General features: G+C 45.5%; 2 protein-coding genes across 3 annotated transcripts; one reads left to right on the forward strand and one right to left on the reverse strand.

Moving 5' to 3' along the window:
* The first annotated feature begins 400 nt into the window (after positions 1-400).
* mettl21ca (methyltransferase 21C, AARS1 lysine a) lies at positions 401-6,409 on the forward strand. The gene is made up of 8 exons (XM_078085573.1): positions 401-445; positions 896-996; positions 1,092-1,237; positions 1,416-1,533; positions 1,789-2,481; positions 3,628-3,776; positions 3,858-3,975; positions 4,364-6,409. Exons 2-8 carry the CDS (start codon positions 945-947, stop codon positions 4,813-4,815), a joined length of 1,728 nt encoding a protein of 575 aa, XP_077941699.1. The 5' UTR covers positions 401-445; positions 896-944; the 3' UTR covers positions 4,816-6,409.
* tpp2 (tripeptidyl peptidase 2) lies at positions 6,132-18,884 on the reverse strand. Of its 2 annotated transcripts, XM_040203569.2 has the most exons (29): positions 18,297-18,846; positions 17,330-17,458; positions 17,023-17,118; positions 16,769-16,873; positions 16,527-16,651; positions 16,254-16,417; positions 15,938-16,092; positions 15,759-15,835; positions 15,551-15,678; positions 15,084-15,332; positions 14,869-14,984; positions 14,602-14,773; positions 14,344-14,501; positions 14,177-14,253; positions 13,971-14,077; positions 13,736-13,890; positions 13,462-13,578; positions 13,278-13,378; positions 13,098-13,194; positions 12,869-13,006; positions 12,530-12,774; positions 12,137-12,215; positions 10,682-10,720; positions 10,093-10,244; positions 9,880-9,976; positions 9,632-9,762; positions 8,503-8,788; positions 7,758-7,877; positions 6,132-7,673 (listed from the first exon to the last, which is right to left on the reverse strand). In XM_040203569.2, the coding sequence occupies exons 1-29, from the start codon at positions 18,459-18,461 to the stop codon at positions 7,584-7,586; spliced, it is 3,870 nt and encodes a 1,289-aa protein (XP_040059503.2). In that variant the 5' UTR covers positions 18,462-18,846; the 3' UTR covers positions 6,132-7,583. The 2 variants fall into 2 exon arrangements, with proteins under 2 accessions (XP_040059503.2, XP_040059514.2); XM_040203580.2 differs by lacking the exon at positions 10,682-10,720 and having other exon boundaries at positions 18,297-18,884.

An 18,884-nucleotide genomic window follows, 5' to 3' on the forward strand; every position in this document is an offset into this window, starting at 1 on the left:
GGTTTACCGATGTGACTATTTGTGGACCACCGAGTGGCTGGAAATCATTCGGCAGAGTAAACGCAGGTGCCGTTTAATGCAGGTTTAGTATTACTTCATATTACATCATTTCAAATGACATCCAGTATGAGCTTGCAGACCGTGAAGGATTCCATGAAGCAGAAGTCCATACTTCTAGCAACGACACATGCCTGCCGGTGTCATGATGTCATTTTGGCTTCCTCACAGTCTCATTTTTGTTATTGCTGTTTGCGTGTGTGTGTATACGTGCGTGCTAATATTATATTTTGCTTGTGTTCATTTGGGCACGGCTCTAAAAATACCCTTGTGCCCGTGTGATGGTGATGGGTGTGACCAGCAGGATGCTATAACCTCAAAGTCAGAGGTCCCCAGATGCAGTCGGGTTGCTTCTGAGATCCTTCACAGGGAAACGAAGCAGAAGCAGGTAGGTCACAGACGTCAGGCAGGGCTTTCAAAAGCTAACCTTTGCTTATATTTACCAAACTTATCTGCAAAGTACTTTCAGAACTTTTTAATCAAGAAATTGCATGCTTAGTTTTTCCTAAATGTAAATCGAAGGACTGCAATTAAGAGTTAAAGAAAATAAACTATTTTATAAACACAGCAAGTATGCAATTATGCAATAAGTAAGCAATTATGAGAAGACGGGTGAAATTACTGTGGCGTATCAGCACTTGAAAACCTTGTATAATCTTAATACCCTTTGATTGATCTTGTTTTAATAATAATGATTTTACTATTGTTTCAACAAAAAAGTTAGTAAAATAAAAGTTGAATTGAAGGTTAAACTCTGTAAATCTCTTTAAGTTCAACAGTATACAGGATCTCAAATGGAGAATTTGTCCACACACCTTTTGGGGGAACCCCATTACAGCAGAAATACAGAGGTAGAGGAGGAGGAGGAGGAGGAGGAAGAAGAGGAGATGGAGGAGGATGAGAAGGATGGGGTTGCAGAAGATAAAGAAGAAGTGAAAGGTAAGATCAAGGATACAAGAAAAATCTGGATTTAAAACTTCAGAAAATCACGCAGAAAGACCTCAAAGAACTGAGAGTGTGACTTTTTCATTCAGATGAGTTAGCCGCCCAGAAGCAACGAAAACCGGACTGGTCTCCAGGGTTCTACTGCAGATCCAACAGGGAGGTGTACTACTATGCTGGCCAGGAGATTTTCATCGACGGTGTCCTTGACTGCTATGCGGGCACGGTATGGCCAGCGGTGAGTAAGCCCCTTTTTTGTGAATTGGCTGGCTGTTTTTCCATCTAGAAACACCTTGTCTGCTGATGCTGTTCTGAACCTTCGCTCCACATTCAACCTTCTCTAGTGATCCTTCAGTTTCCCAAATCCTAAAGCGCATATGCCTCCCGATGATCAAAGTTGGCTTTGCTGCCCTCAGGCTCTGGCTCTCTGTCACTACCTGGACACTCATCGTGAACAGCTGAGTCTTGTGGACAAGGCGGTCCTGGAGATGGGAGCAGGAACTGGCCTCCTGTCTGTTGTAGCAGCGCTCCTTGGTAAGACGCTTAACATTCACGTACAACATTATTTGTCTTTTGCACAGTTTCAGAGAACAAGTAAGGGAAAATAAAAGGAATGGGAACGAGACAGGGCTCTTCCCAGCGTCCATTACTCTTCTATACGCTCAGCGCGTGCCTTGAAAACTGTGTTTGGTTTCAACCCTTTAAAGCAGAACTTACTAGAAACATCTAGCTGAGAAAAAGAAATGTAGATCAGCAGCTCAGTGATGCCAGGTGTCTTGTTTTCTTCAGGAGCTTCAGTCACAGCTACAGACCTGCCTGAGGTGTTGGGTAAACTCCAGTACAACGTGATGAGGAACACCAGGGGTCGTTGCAGATCCTCCCCCCAGGTGGCAGCTCTGTCCTGGGGCCAGGACCTGGAGAGCACCTACCCCGCATCCGTCTACCGCTACGACTACGTGCTGGCAGCCGACGTGGTCTACCATCACGACTACCTGGACGGGCTCCTGGACGCCATGAAGTATTTCTGCCAACCGGGAACCAAAGTGATCTGGGCCAACAAGGTGAGGTTTGAGAACGATCTGACTTTCACAGAGAAGTTTAAGAAGGCTTTTCACACGACGCTGCTGGTTGAACACGGAGAGATGAAGATCTTCATGGCAACATGCAAGGAGGAAGAGGGAGAAGGAGATCTGGAAACACAAGATCTGACGAGTGAGGAAGAGGAAGAAAATGAGGAGCAGGAGGAGGACGTGGTGGAGGGGAGCAATAAAGAGCTTGAGCTTCAAAATGTCAATACAGAAAGAAGTAAAGGAAAAGATAATGTAACCGAAGAACCCCTCGTGGTAGAGCCAGTAAGAGAAGACAAGGAAGAAAATAACAAGCCTGAGTCTGATTGTGAGGAAGAGATAGAGGGGATCACGCGCCCTAAAGACAACGACTATGAAGAGGACGAGGAGACGGACAGTGGGGAAGAAGTAACAGGTGAGTCCACTACCTGATCATGTATCATTTTGTTTTATTTGGTTTGGACAAATATACAGTACAGAGATGAACAATTTTCCAATGCAACGTAGGCCTGTCACAGCTTTCACGGCTGGCGGAGAACAAGGTGTTGATGTGTGGCCAGGAATCCTGAAAGGCTGAAATGTAGAACGCTGATCTTCAAGCCGAGCCACTTAACACAGCTGGCCGGCTGCGAGAGGGTAAAGCTGCAGGAGGGCGAGTCTCACACAGAGCAACGCTGGTTAGCACAGAAACAGGGCAACAGACGACAAGCAAAACCTGAAATGAACTCCTCCGGCTGCTCAAGACAGAGCCGGGGTAGATGTGCTTCCGAGAAGATGAGAGGATTAGTGGCAGCTATGTGGACTGAGGGAGGTGAGGAGCAGGTTTGAGCAGTGACTTGGCCCCTGGTTGACCGCCAGACAGAGAGACACACACACACACACACGCACACACACAAAGGCAAGCCGGGAACGTGGCCGAGTGGGAAGAACCATGTAGCCATGACAGACGGGTGCTGTGACCGGGCCTCATGGAGCTGTTAGAATAGCTGCACACTCTTAAGATTGTTTTAAATTGAATGAGCTTTGATGCAAATCACAATTTGTCTAAGCCTAATTTTTTTAGTGAGGCAGTGAAAATAAGGGACTTCCACAAATAATCATTAAACTAGATGGTCTGCTAGATATCACTAAGCTACAACAAGTGAAGAAACAACCAACCCAGGCAGAGTTTTTCACAGGTTTTGACGGAGAGAAAGGCCGTTTAATACAAATGACCTGAAACGTTGTGTTGGTTTGTCAGTTCAGTTTACTCCTCAGTTAAAAAGCTGCTCTGGGGCTTCTTATAATATTTGGAAACAGTAGTAACAAACGTAACATCTTAGACTTGAGGTGTGACACACCCAGAGCGTGCTAAAGCTAAAACCTTTGACCTCTGCAGTCAGTACAACCAGTGGGCCGGTGTGCTTCTCCCACCGGTGTAGTGCGTCTGAATTGCACTTTTTTCCTTGTATCACATCAAGCTGCAGGCCTTTTCTTTTAATCGCGTGCTCGACTTGCATATTGTGGCATCGTGTGTGATTCATCTCAATGTTCTTATTCAATTCTCAACAATCCCATCCAGACATCAAAGCAGATGAACGGCGGGACAGAACTCCCGCCTGGGTTCCCAGTATCAACCTCCGCATCGGTAGGGACGTCTACCACTACGCGGGACACGACATACTTATTCACGAGTCCATAGACTCCTTCGGAGCGGTGATGTGGCCGGCGGTGAGCGCTTAACACGTCATTACCGTTTTCCACTGTTTTTCTGAAGATGTGTAACAGATGTGTATGTCTTTTTCCCCGCAGGCGTTGGCCCTGTGCTCCTTCCTGGAGAACAACAGGACGAAGGTGAACATGCAGGGGAAGGAGGTCCTGGAGCTCGGAGCAGGAACTGGACTGGTGACCATCGTGGCCAGTCTGCTGGGTGAGCAGCGTCATGGTTAAATTACACAATGAGCACAATCAGTGAAAGTGAAAGTAACCGTGACGTGATATACAAACCTCTACACAAAACACAGTGTCTGCGTGCATATGACACACACACACACACACACACACACACACACACACACACACACACACACACACACACACACACACACACACAGTCTATAATGTGCACACCTGTGTGTGAACTATTGCCTTATTTTTAGCAATATTATATTTATCAATTGCAGGACAAAAGTATGTATTTGGATGCATTTTTCCAGTTACTTGAACTGCATTTGCACACAAGAAACTCCTGAACGAAAGGTCCCCATACATTCCTGTTGTGATAGTCAAACTGACATCAGGTGTCTCGTTTTCTTCAGGAGCTTCAGTCACAGCTACAGACCTGCCTGAGGTGTTGGGTAACCTGCTGGCCAACGTGATGAGGAACACCAGGGGTCGTTGCAGATCCTTCCCCCAGGTGGCAGCTCTGTCCTGGGGCCAGGACCTGGAGAGCACCTACCCCGCATCCGTCTACCGCTACGACTACGTGCTGGCAGCCGACGTGGTCTACCATCACGACTACCTGGACGGGCTCCTGGACGCCATGAAGCATTTCTGCCAACCGGGAACCAAAGTGATCTGGGCCAACAAGGTGAGGTTTGAGAACGATCTGACTTTCACGGAGAACTTTAAGAAGGCTTTTCACACGACGCTGCTGGTTGAACACGGAGAGATGAAGATCTTCATGGCAACATGCAAGGAGGAAGAGGGAGATCTGACGAGTGAGGAGGAGGAAGAGGATGAAGACGTGGAGGGCAATAAAACGCTATAAAAAGACTCCATGGCGGCATGTGGAGAGGGAGAGATAGAAACGTATGGATAGATAACTCCACGAGCCCGACAGGCTCAGAGTGCTTAGTCAGAGCTTCCGTTTGAAGTGTTTACACTCACATCGCGCTCTGGAAGGGCGAGGACCTGATCGCAATGATCACGGGCATGGAGGATCGGTGGCACGTGGTTGTGTCAGCGGGCCAGTAATGGGTTGAGTGAGGGTTCCCTTCCGTGTCGGCCCACAGATACACACTGTACAGCCTGTGCACGACCTTCTTCACGTCCTCTGCTTTGTCATTTCTGGACAAACTGTGGTCCAGCAGACGCAGAGTAAAATCAAGAGTAATATGGTAGAACCGTCCACGCAAAGCTCAGTTTTATTCAGTGTTGTTTTCCTTGTGTGTGACGTACTTCCATGCAAACACAAAATAGTGTGACAGCTTGAGTCTTCCCCACATCATCAGGAAGAATGGGTATAAAATAATAAGAGCATACAACCTTGTTTCAGAACTTTCTGTAAAATATTGGCGATTACTAGATTGTATGACTGCAAATATAAACCCCAGACATCCAGCAGAAGCAACAGATAGCAGCAGTCTGGTGCCAGAAAAAGACGCTACAGTCCTGCAGCGAACGTCAAGGCCGCGCTTACTGCGTCTGAATTGCACTTACAGTCGACATCTGCCCGAACCCAACGCAGGAAGAGAGGAGAATAGACGGACGAAGACGCAGGAATAAACACGCGAGTGCAAGTCCGAGCTAAAAACAATGAAAACGAGGTGACCTTGAGCTCTGACCACGGATTCGCTGTGTATATGAACAGTTCTGTCGTCAGGAAAGATTTTCTACTCGTATGAGGACGAAAGGCCTCGGCCTAAAATCTTAGTTATAAAAGCTGAAACGTGATCGTGTAGTTAGTGTCATGGTCCTCATTTGCACTGAAAAACTAGCAGGCAGATGTCCCCATTTGTTAAATCACTCACGTAAGCTTAAAGTAGCAAATGGCAATTGCTGCATATGTGGTGAAAAAAAAAGGGTGTTTAAAAGCTTTTGGGGGTATTGAGATGCGACAAGTCTGATAAATTGCCTTGAGGTTTAAGCTTTTTTTTTTTTTTTTTAAATCAACAGGGAAAACAAACACAGCGCCTATCATCGTGTTTTGATGAAATATGGATTAGTAAGGATTCATACTTGTAAATAAGCCCACACCACCCAGTTGGACAGAACAAGCAAAAAAAATGTTCAAGAGAAATAATGAAAACTAACTTTTCCCTTGAATGTTCATTTAGAAGCAAATCACTCAAAGTACAAAGATGATTTAGAAATGTTTTAAGGGCCTTTAATGCAGACTTGGTGTTCACTATGGACGTTTTAAAATGATCATGTTGATAAATGGTTCTATGGAAAATTCCATAAACATTCTAAATAACACATGTCGAATGGTCATCTTTGATGTAAAGTATACAATTTGCAGTAAAAAACGATAAAACATACAAAAGCATTGCGATTGTCCTTTAAAGGTAAATAAGGTTAATGTGGTCGGATGTTAATGCATCCGACAAAAAGAGAAAAATAAAATATAATTAAACCCCTCATTTCAGTTCTGTTTTTACACTTACACACACACAACTCTAATTCATGGATTATCCCCAAAAGCTTGTTCAGGGTGTTTTTCGTTACATCCTAGAAGACATGCATTTATGCAAAATACATCAACTCCAATAATATTTGCACTATAGACCTATTGCATCTTGATGTTATGTGTGTATGTACATTATTGTATGTACAAATGCAACATTTCGACGGCTGCAGAGAAACATCCAATCCTGGGTGAACATTTAACGATGAAAACTAAACATCCTTCCGCTGCCCACAACTGCATCTCTCACGGCAGATGTGCACCTCGGCTCGCTGCTGTGTGGAACACCTCTGGAGGTGAGCCCAGGCTGAGACGGTGTGGTTTTTTTGGCTTCCTCGTCCCACTGAGCATGTGAGCTTTAGACACACATTTGACACCAAATGCCGGGGGATGAAACAACTGCAAGAGGGCCTCGCATCGTTTGTCATCCGACCAGAAAAAAGGTCCGGTGGATGTAGGAAGGCACCTCAACACTGCTCTGTGTACATCAGTCAAAGTCTAACAACACAGACTAGACTAAATATTAACTTTATCAATCTGGCCCGGTTGGAACAATCAAAAAAAAAAAAGAAAAGGTTCTGTCTCCCTTTTAGGTCGGAGACCCCGTATGTCCGAACTTCATGCACAGCAGGTCCTCCAGGCCTCACTGAAGTATCAAAACCATCAGCTACGGCTGTTTCTGCTCTTCATTTGTTTGTGTGAGGAGACGGGGACACGACTTTCCTTTTTTAAGACCAGGGATGCGTCCCTGGACTTCTACAGTATTTACACGAAAGAATGAGGTCATTGTGAAGTGGCGCCCAGGCAGCTGAGCATGAGTGCAGACGTGAAAAGCTTCTAAATGTGTAGATGACACTAAAAATGAAGAACACCCAATATAAAAGTATTCAGCGATAACTACAGGCTGTCAAACGTGTAAAAAAAAAAAAAAAGTAATGTGTTGGTGGCATTAAAATGAACAGCGATGCCACATGGTCTGCAGCGCTGAATGACGTTCACACTCTGCGTCGTCCCTCATTTTGATGTCCACCTACATCTGAAAACCCAGATGCATAGATCATGTGACCCTGAGGGACATGATATCCAATTGACCATGTATGGCCATGCTGCTCGTGCTGCATGCGATGTGTCTAGAACAGCGTGTATTCTGCGGGGTACATGACGGGGAGCCAGTTCTCACTGAAGGTGGCACAGTGCGTCCATTGAAGGTGCCGCATGAGCTGGAAAACAAAATAAAACAAGAGGTGATTTAAAGGGAAGCAGGAGTCTTTGGAGACGAGGCAGAAGACAGATGGCTCCCATACCTGAATGCAGTTCTTCATGTTGTCTTTGCTGGGCTTCTCCTCCACCATCTTTGAGGCGTACTTTAAGGCTCGGCCGTACATCTTGTTCACCAGAGCGTGTTTGTATGAAAACATCAACACCTGAGCAACGCAAAATGATAGATGTAGATTAGCTGAAGATTCATTTAATTTATACAAAGTGGCATTTTCAGTCTAGAACCGGTGTAAAGTCAGTAAGTACTGAGAAACAGACACACTGTTGTTCACACTGGTTAACTAACAATGGGCCTCATTCACCAATATCTTCCCAAGATATTTCTTACATTTGTTCCTAAGAAGTCTACGCGTGATTCATGACGTGTTCCTAAACAGCGGAATTGTTTGCAGGTGCGGCCGAAGGTGAGGTGTTTGCAGGTGAGGCTGAATTCCAATATGTTGTAAATTGAAAGCTTGTGTCCCGTCCGATGCATGGAATGCAATGTGTATTTCTTAAAGCAAAGACTATGTGTAAAATGATAAAAATAATTAGTTGCAAAATTATAAAGGAGAGAAATATTCTATTTTAAATTAGAAAACGGTATAACTTTACTACTATACTTATTTTGTGTAGGAGTTCTCTTGGTTGTGTTCTTACCGAACAACAAATCCCAAATAAGAAAACATTGGTGAATGCCAGAATCTTCATAAAAACGGCGTAAGTGGGGATTAAGTACACATTTGTTCTTAACATTTGGCTGCTTTCATTTTCTAAAAACATCTGGCTCACCTTGGAGTCAGTTAGCTCCGCCCACTTCTGCACCTCCCAAAACGTATCCGTCAGAGCTTTAACCACAATGTGCGTGGTGTCGCCAGAACTGCTGGCCACCTCTTCCCCAGCCTCCTCCTCCTGCTGCGGCTCCTCCTGTTCTCCTGCTGCCGCTACCCGTCCCGTGGAGACGGCACCGGCGCCGTCCTGCGGCACGGCGGGCAGCAGCAGCAGCAGCTGGTCGGCCAGAGCGCAGCCCTTCCTGCACAGCGCGTCCAGTAGAGACGACTTCTGCTTCTCCATGTCCCTGAAACGCAGACGTTAAAAAGGACAGCTCACAATCGAGGCCTGAAGATTAAGCATCTTTCCTTAAATGGGACGATCTACTCGGGTGTCTCGGTCCCAGTGTGAGACACCGGAAACAGAGACCACTTCTGCTGACATCTTAAATGATCAAAAAGGCACTTTTTCACACAACAAACATTGATCACTGACCACACGTGACTGGATGTAATGTATGTGATGTGGAGGAGTACAAACTCACAAATGTCAGTTACACCGTGATGTTTATCATACCTTTGCTAACATAATTCACTGGTCACACCGGGCTACAAAGAGTGTGCATGTAATATAATTTGTTTCACCTTATATTAGTTTATATATTATAGTGTACATTTAAGTTGTAAAATATATATATATTTTTTTTTCTGCCTGAATTTGTCTCGTTGTCCATCGTCTCATGGTCTTCTTGCTAATGTTATGCACGACCTGCCAGGCCAAATTCCCTGAATGACTAACATACTTTGGCTATAAATGATCAATTCCCGAGTTACGCTTTTATCCCTTATTCATTTAACATCTCCTCTTCCAGTTCTACTTTCAAAAGCTACACTGTGTAGTTTATTGTTGAACACTAACCACCTTCAGGTTGTGATTTATACTGTATCTATGTGTTGACGTTCCACATTTGATATATGTTAAAGGACAATCAAACTGCAGTTATTGAAGAACTTTTAAACATCCCATGTCTGTAATGTTCATCGCAGTCAAAGGCTCCGCTTCAATTCACTTTTTATGTGGTTAAACAATGTTTGTCCTTCTCTTTACCAACAACGATCATCTTTCTCCCGTTAATACTGTGTCGACATACGTCTTGATAGAGGCGGCGTCGGGCCGAGGGTCCGTCTTCATGGTGAGGTAAACGGCCAGGGCCGTCTGGTCGATGTGGGATATGACGATATCGGCAGCTGATGCCACCTCTTTGAGACGCTTCACGCGCTCCTGAACAACAAACAGAAGGCGTAAAAAAGAACTGAGCAGAGTTCAGACAAACTCCTCCCAGAGCCGAATAATTAAATGCTTCGTCGCGCCTGGTCTCTCCCCAGCGTGAAGCGTTACCTTTTCAGAGTCCAGCTGGTGAAGCCTTTGCACGTGCAGCGGGAGGTAATCCAGGTAGGTCTCTTTCAGCTCCTCATAGATGGCGCTTGAGTCCAATCTGAACAGCAAAGAGAGAACGTGATGATTGGTTCGATGAACCAAAAAAGATTATTAAAAACAAAGGTAAAGCGAGCAAAGTGTGGCTAAGAAAAAGGAAAGAGCTACTGTGCTCACTTTGTCATCCACTGAATCTTTAAGTCCCTCAGAGCTTCTGCAAACTCCTCGTTCACATCCTTCTCTTTGTCCCCCTCCTTGTCCTTCTCCTTCCCGCCATTCTTTGATTTGTTGGGAGCAGGAATTAAGTGGTAGACGACTGGCACAATATCCTGTATGAATACCAAAGAAAACATATAGATCAGTCCAATAATGATAACCAATACATGGAATAAAATCCATGACCTCTTCTCCAACTCAAAATCTCCCTCTCTTCCTACCATTGTCCCGTGACTCCCAACTCTTTTAGTTGTGTCCCTTTTAAATATGGTGATACAAGTTTAAATTGATGCTCATTATCAATTAAATGTTGTGGTATTGACAATGAATATATTATTAGGTATTATTAATTTGAACTGACCACCAGAAAATGTCTATATCTATATCAAAATGAAAGTCCCATTATGACCAGTTGCATACTTCAGTGATGACATGCTTTGACATAATTAATGAGGATGTAACAGATTCCATCTGAAGGTAAGCAATAAGCCATTTCTTGCTGGTAGGAGAGCGGTGGACGCTCTGTTGTAGTTTCTAGCTCATCCAGTACCTTTTTAAACTTCCCTTGTCGTTTTGCAGAGGCCTGCCCCTGGTGGTCAGAATAACACACAGTAAGGAAGAGACAACAAAAACATAACAAAAAGGATTCGGTCTCTTCTTCTTCTTCTTTCATCCTCACTCAAACAGAGTTAAATCCACCTAACGGTCGGATTTGAATAAATGCTACAGTGTAGAAATCAAAGCTCAAGTTTTCTGAACACGACACTATACAATGTTTCACAGTGAATCTGACTTGGAAGACGGTAAACTTTGGATCTGTGCGTGACACTCAAAGCAATGAAACGTCTTCAGGAGTGCAATGTGAAACAAAAAGAAAAACATTGAATAGATATTTCTAAATGGGTGCTGAAGTTTGACAAGATATTGGCATCAGGGCTGCCCGGTCAGAACGTCCAGCCAAAGACACACAGAGCTGTTCAAAACAAAAAGAACGTGGACGTGTGCGATGAGAGAACCATCGAGCAGTGGAAAGCCTGCAGCCCACAGAGAAGCTCCAGAAATGCATTTGCTGTTGTATTGCACACATACAAAAGGTTTGTTATTCCCTTCCAAAAGGTAAGCAACACATGCTAGCTGAAGTAATAATAAAAGCCATTTTCTTTTGCATGTAAAAGCTTTGGATTTGGTATCAATCCTGAATGCTTTTTTGCAATAACTACCAAAATGCATCTTTAACTGTTGAGGATGGTCAGACTCATTATTCTTGTAATTAGACATTTAACTGAATATTGGCTTCTTTTCTTAGATTAAAGACAAAATAGGTTTAAGTAATGTTTAAAATAAATGATCAATTTATTATTTGGGCCAAAATAACAGGCATTGTATCTGTACTTGCATTGAAATAAATAAATACTCTAAGGGAACACAAACCAAATTAATGTTGTTTTCTTTGTAATTCTAAATATCCTTCTAATTTCTTGAAGTCCCAACTGGCTAAAAGAGTGACAACTTATATGATAGTGTTGGCTATAGAATTCCTACTAATCTGCAACATAACAAACCGGAAACTAGCCAGATCCAGTGTGTTAGAATCCAAGGGACGGATTGAGCAAGATCAAATTGGGTTTTTGGCCGAGCAGCAAAAGCATGGACAAAAGCAAAAGAGGAAAAAAAAGCAACCAATTTTAGAAGCAACACACACCAGAGTCGAAACAGCGCTGAAGGTGATGACAAACATAATAAAAGAGGAAGCAATATGGGATCACTCGTCTTAAATCCTGATCCTCGGGACGACATGTACAGTTCCACATTGTTATATTAATCAGCTCAAACTAAATAGCACACTGGTCAACATAACCAACAGGCACTGCAGTGTAGTGTGTTATGTGTTCACCTAACGATATGGGAATGAGCCTCATTACAGGAGGAGAGGAAAAACTACCACGACTTCAGAGCCCGAGCAGCAGGACTGACTACTGTTTGAGGACAGAGGGTAACAACTCACTGCTTTCTTGCCATACTCGCTCTTGGGGACAACCAGAGAGCCTGAAAGATAACCTCCTGGACTCGTCCCCTTTGGGATCCTGGGAAAAAAAGGGAGAAAGAGAGCGACAGATGGGAACATTAAACTCCATTTGATCACACATTTCCAGCAGTGGTCCGACCTTGGAGCACCCGGATACATTCCCTGACTTCTTTTAGGTGAACTAATTAGCACAAGCAGGAAACAAGAAGACACCACTGCCTCATATTTAAGCAATTATGTTAACACACACTGTATAGTATCATCTCGAAACATATTTAAGGGGTTTCTTGTGTCACAGCTTTTTTTGTTTGTTATTTCTCTGCTGCTCTTTGATACAACACACATGAAAAGTCGCTCGCCAAATGGACTCACTTGTCGTCGGGCAGGGCTGTGACATAGAAGGGCTGCGTAGCCCCTGGGCACAAGGTGACAGAGTTCGCCTTCTTCTTGGCCATCAGGGCAGCGCGGTGCGACTCGTAGACGTCCAGGCTCAGCGTGGTGGATAGACGGTGAGAGACCACAAACGGTAGGTCCTTCAGGCGCTCCAGTTCGCTGGACTGCTCGTGGCGGACCTGCAGGCGCACACTGTAGTCCCCCTTCTCCAGCTTCAGAGAGTACTGAAGAGGGGAAAACAGACAGCAGGGAGTCGTGTTAAATAGAGAGAAAGGGTGTCCTCTTCAGGGGTGAGCTCCTAAATGTGGCCAAGCGTACCTGGTGTGGATAAGCGTCCCCTGAGCCCAGTAGTCTCTTGTTCTGATCGAACAGCATCCAGAGCTGACTGTCAAACTCGGACTCGTACAGTAGCTCACACAGCATGGGGCAGCTGGGGGTGACCTCGCCACTCTTTGGCTGAGGATAGAACAGACAAAGATTATACACAACGCGTGGAAAACCGGGCCGAAAAATCTTGCATTCCACTCTGACGATTGGTTGGTCCTACCTGGTGGAAGCTGTAGGTGAGGACAATCTCGTAGAGTTGTCTGTTGTTAGGCAGAACGTCCCTCATTCCCAGCGCTTTGATCTTTGAATTTAAGGGCCTAGAACAAGAACGAGGATCACTCAATGACCTGCACATGCACGTACGTTCCAGTTTGCATGTGTGTGTTTTGTGTGCAGTTACCGGAGAGGCTGAACCCAAGACTTGAGGGTAATAGTGGGGGACACCTCCTCGTACCTCAGAGGCGACGACACATCAAAACTCGTCACTCCTTCTGAGGCGTGCTACGCGGAGACAAATGACAAGTCACGCACAGAGAACGGAGAGCGCTCCGGCCCAAGTTTACTCGTTCACGTCGTCTCCTCACTATGTGCAGCGGTGCAGGTGAAGTGTGGAGTCCGTGGAACGAGATGCTGTAGTCCACTGTGACGTCGCCCAGGCTCGCCCACCAGCGTGCAATGCAGAACTCGACTATCTTTCCGGACTGGAGACAAGAAGCATGTAGAAATTAGTCCACCGTCGTGTTATTTATTATGCATCTACAGAATAAAGTGACTTCCATTACAGATACTTGTGTCTTTTTTTTAAAAAAGGGGACTCTTTTGAGCAATTGAGCGTATATTATAATAAAATATACGTACCAGCACAGGGAAAGCCTCAGTAAGGGAGCCTCTTTCCAACAGAGAGGAAAACTTGTAGAATTCATTAGCTCTATACGCTTTTTGCTTGACCAAGTGCACCGCATGGAGGACAAACTTTGATGAGACGTCTCCCGAATGAGAGGTCAGCGTGATCTCTGCAGGAGAGACACTTTACTGGAGCTGAACGTTGGATCAAATGAAAGAAATGTATGATAAGTTTCTCAAGCCCACCGACCTGCCCAGGAGGCTCCCTGAGGAACGGTGATGAAGTGGCGTCTGATCTGGCCGGGCCTGAAGTGGACGTCTGTGAAACCCACCTCCTGATTACGGGTATCCGTCACTCTGTCAGATGAAAGAGAGACACATCAGACACATTTTAAACCTCTTGTGGTGGCGACAGACAGAAAGGAAAAAAAGAAACAATATGATGCAAGGACTTACTTGGTGGGGATAATGCATGTGATTGGGACTCTGAATAAGGGGCCACAGCTTGGTGCTGCTGTATCATACCCGCAGACCTAAAAATAAGCAGCACGTGTTCAAAGTGTCCAGATTAGCATCAATAGACGAAGTGATTATTTCCGCCCTGCTCTCCTTCCCGTCCCTACCTCTGTGTAGTGCACTCCCTCTTTCAGTCCCACAGGATCAACGCGTACATTCACGTGGCGACACTGGTTCATCAGCTCTAGATGGGAGGGGCACTGGACCCACGGGGCGGCACACGTGAGCGCCAAGTGGAGCTGCAAGGAGATTCGCTCAGAGTTTCCTGCGGTGGGCGTTGAAAGAAGACAGATGGTGTGAAAAGACGAGAAAACACTGAAAATGCCGTTGTTGTAAATGATTGTGCTTCTAAATGTGACCGGTACCCGTGTTCTCCGGAAAGACGGGTTCAATTCCTACTCCGTGATCTGAGGGGGCGAGAACGTGGGCTGGGTCCCTGAGGTAGATGCCTCTTTGTGATCCCACACTTATTGAGAAGCCAAGGTGGCTTGTGGGTAAAGTGGCGTGTTGAGTGAGGTAGTCTAATGCCTTGTCCACCTGGGAGGAAGAAAGGGAGTAGGTCACGGGATGGCACACAGAAACGTCCAAAGAACTGGCCAAACAAATGAAAATGACTATGGACTAAGAGTTACCTGGATTATTCCATGACCCTGTGCAAACACCTCGATGTCGTCAATCTTCAGAGCCGTGTGCTCCAGCGCTCTCCTCACCGCAGGAACAGAGGGACGGATCCCGCTCTGCTTCATTCCTTTAAAAGCACAGAGAAAAAAAAACAGACGCTGGCATTAGATTTGCATTTCCATACCAGGAAAGTTTGTTCCCGTGTCGAATATGAACCCGCACTCACCTGAGAGGATTAGTGCGATGCCGCCACAAGCATTAGGGGAGGACATGGACGTGCCGTTCATCAGCTGGGTGCCACGAAGTGTCCAGTTGGGTACGGAGGCGATGGCCCCGCCCGGCGCGCTGATGCTGACACCCAGGGCCCCGTCTGTGCTCGGGCCCCTGGATGACCAGGTGTACTGATTGGGAGGTAGCTTCTCCCTAAGAGAATACTCTGCCACCATCATGTCCGGAGTCACATATGCCCCAACTCCTGTGGAAAGAAGGGAGTGGGATTAAGGAGGCATGAAAAGAAAATGAATACAGACATTTAAAGCTGACAATATATTTGTTTTGTCTTTTAACTGCCATCGCAATTTCAATTATAAAAACAGACCAATGTTTTATTGTAATGACGGTCAAAAACGTGGTAGACCAGTCAAGTTGTAGACCAAGGATAATCAAGTGATTGGAGGTCCTCAGTGAACGTACCTATGACACTGCTGGTGGTTCCCCCGGGGCAGCCGACGGTGGAGAGGCACGGCCCGTTGTTTCCTGCACTCGAAACGAATATGACATTGTGCTTCTGCGTAGCCTCTGTGATCACCTCACAAATCCTCCTGAAAGGGGACAGATTGACATCAATTCAGACATTGTTGTGAAGCCGCCCCCCCCACATATATGCTGTTGCAATACTTACCCCGTGTTGGGCCAGTGGGTGGCTTCTCCGTAGCTATAGTTAACCAGGTCACACTTGTAGTTGATGACTTCAATCATCTTTGAGTGACAAGAGAGAGAATGGAGAAGAAAAAAAATTAAAGGGTGGGATGGAAAAAAGGGTAAGCCAACTGATAATCTATATTTGTCTCAGCAATATACCGCTCGGATGAGTCCTGTGCCTGTTTCCATGGTGCTGAGGCGGGTGTCTCCAATCTTCAGGGCCAGGATTTGGGCACCGGGGGCCACGCCGTTACGCTCAGGTTCTTCTGGGAAGTAGCCGGCTGCAATGCTTGCCACATGTGTCCCGTGAGCGCCTTTAAAAAGCGCACAAACAAGTTGAAGTGGAAAATATGTAGTGGACTTCTACATATAATGCAACCTTTAAAGGTGAAGGTGTACAGCCGTCTGTGGCCACTGACTGAATCTTATGAAGATTTTAGAGGAAATAGATCCTGTGTGCTTCGGGACAGCTCACCTCCACTGGTGACAATGCAGAGTGTGTTTCCCTCGTCGTAGATGTTAACAGAGTAGTTAAGCATCTCAGCATTGCCCAACGTTGCGTACTCTTGCGTCTCTTTGTAGGCGCTCAGCACGGTGCACTGGGACAGTTCTCCACTCTCTAAAGTATCGACTACAGCCCTAAGGAGAACGAACAAGAATGATAAAACATAAGAAAGGTTCAAAATAAAAAAAAAGGGAAAATAATAAAAAGATCACGTATGAAAGGGAAAAAACGTTTTTTGCTTGCCTCCATGTGACGCCATCGTGCCAAAGCACACAGTCATACACAGGACCAGGATCACTGTACTTCTTTTCCAACGATGCCAGCAACTCTGACTGACTCTGCAGCTCTTCCTTCTGCAACTTCTCCACCTTGAGAGAGAAAGGAGGAGAATAACAGGAGGGAGAGACTTTTTTTTTTTAAAACACAAAGCACTGTGACTAGAAACTGCATGACGGGTTCACAAAGAACTCAGGTCCGTGGCTGACCTGTGAGGGTGTTGGGTGAGAGAGGTCAAACTCTTCAGTCTTCTGAGAGACTTCAGCTACTGCTGCTCGGTGTGTTGGGTCCCACATCTTCTCCTTTCGCTCTTTCTAGTGGATCAAAGCAAAACAAAAGTAACATGAGAGATCCACACAGGATGGCGAGCGAATTGTTTTTCATTCATTGTGTATTATAGTTTTAGTAATAATAAATAAACCCATTACGTTGTAGTAATCCAACACTGGGACGTGCTATCTACCTGCATTCTTTCTTTGAGAGCCTTAGGGAAGAACTCATAGCCATTTTTAACTCCAATGCGGTACTTCCCTGTCGGGTTGACCCAGGCAGGAGGGATCTGGAAGACATAAAAAGACCACGATAATATGAAGACGGAAACAAAGTGTTGCTCTCAGAATCTAGTAGAGTATAATTAGATTTAAAAAGGGGCCACACAGATTGAATTAAAAATGATGTAGGACAAATACCTGCGTTGGAACATGTCCTATGTGACAGCTGTTATTCATTTTGTTTTGTTTCTATTATTAGTATTTGGGGTGGCCACTGACCTTAAGCGTTCTACCAGAGAGGCCGAGGATTGTCCCGTCTTTAGACTCGGCCACCGTGCTCATGTTCACGTCCCCGCTGCCCGTCGTATCGATGATGTCGACGATCTTTGGCTTCCCCTCAGTTGTGACCTAAAGAAGCAGGAATTAAGAAAATAATCAGGACCTTAAATCACAAAATTAAGGCTGAGAGGGATTCAGGGCAACAGCACATCTTAATCAGGGAGGGCTGTCAACTCAACTTGAATTAAATTAAATGATGTACTAACCCTGCTGAATACCGTTGTAATGGCGTGTAACAGAATTGTCCATGTAACGTACATATTTGATAGGTGACATTTGACTGAAAATGAAACGATCGCCCTTAAGTTTAATGCAACGATACGTCAAACACGTTTACGTACGTAACTAACGCAAGTGGTTACATAGACATTAACTTCAGCTTAAAAGAATGATTATTTAATTAAATAATTACGGTGTGACTTGGCAGTAACGTCAAGTTAAAACATCTACTCGTGGACCACTTGACCTCACGTCTCACTTCACCACAACTAAGAGATCGCGGGTGATTAATGTACTGGAAGCACCTGGCAGGGAAACCGAAGTGACTGAGGAGAATGACGGCCAACACAAATCCAACCGTTAGCTGTCAGGCTAACATGCTAGCAGATAAACCACCGAGCTAACCGTTACCGTTGGTGCTCGTACATTTGTTTTAACACCGACACGCGATTAGACAGCAGGGAGAAAGTGCCTGCTATCCATTACTTTCTGTTCATTTGGTTGTCAAACCAGCTACGTGGCTAACCGTCAGAGTCGGTGTTCTTGTCTTTGCTAGCCATGTAGCTACCAGCGTTGGTAGACAGTGTGTTACCTTAATTACAACTAACGTGAACGAGCGGGGCCTTTAGCATTGCTAGCTAGCACCAGCTATGTGAGTAGCTAACGTGAGGCAGCGGGTCAGATTTACCTGCATGCCGGGGGCCCCGGGATCCACGCCCGTGTCGAGGATGGCGACGAGGACCCCTCGGCCATCGTACTCGGGGAACCTGGTAAGATAAGACACGGCACCCGTTTCTTTTTTGGGGAGCAGCCCGTGGAAGGGGAACGGTTCTTCGGTGGAATGAGCAGCCATGGTCAAAAGAGCGACAGTGAAAACAAAGCGGCGAAATGAGGGAAGAGAACCACCGGGTTAGAGAGACCGGGCGGAGAGCCGTTTAAAGCGGCAGTGCAAGCCGACCCTCTGTAACCTTGGTTGAACGGGACATTCGACATTATATACTGCAAATGACAGCATTTGGCTGATCATGCCCAATGCCGTCTTATCTAGCATTCAAAGCCCGTACCCTGGCTTTTCTGGGTGAAAGCTCCGAGTTCACCATGTGACACAAAATATGAATGAAAATTACATGTATTGTGATATATTGAACACAGAGCTAAAACAGCAGATGCCTTGTGCTGCATCGGTGCCACGTGTGTCGGTATGTGGACTTGTTCAACTGTCTGAACACGGCGCAGAGCTGAGCTGCTGATCTTTAGTGCTCCCTGCCCCAGGCCT

This window comes from Gasterosteus aculeatus, chromosome 12 (genome assembly GCF_964276395.1).
Source record: "Gasterosteus aculeatus chromosome 12, fGasAcu3.hap1.1, whole genome shotgun sequence".
Taxonomy (NCBI): Eukaryota; Metazoa; Chordata; class Actinopteri; order Perciformes; family Gasterosteidae; genus Gasterosteus; species Gasterosteus aculeatus.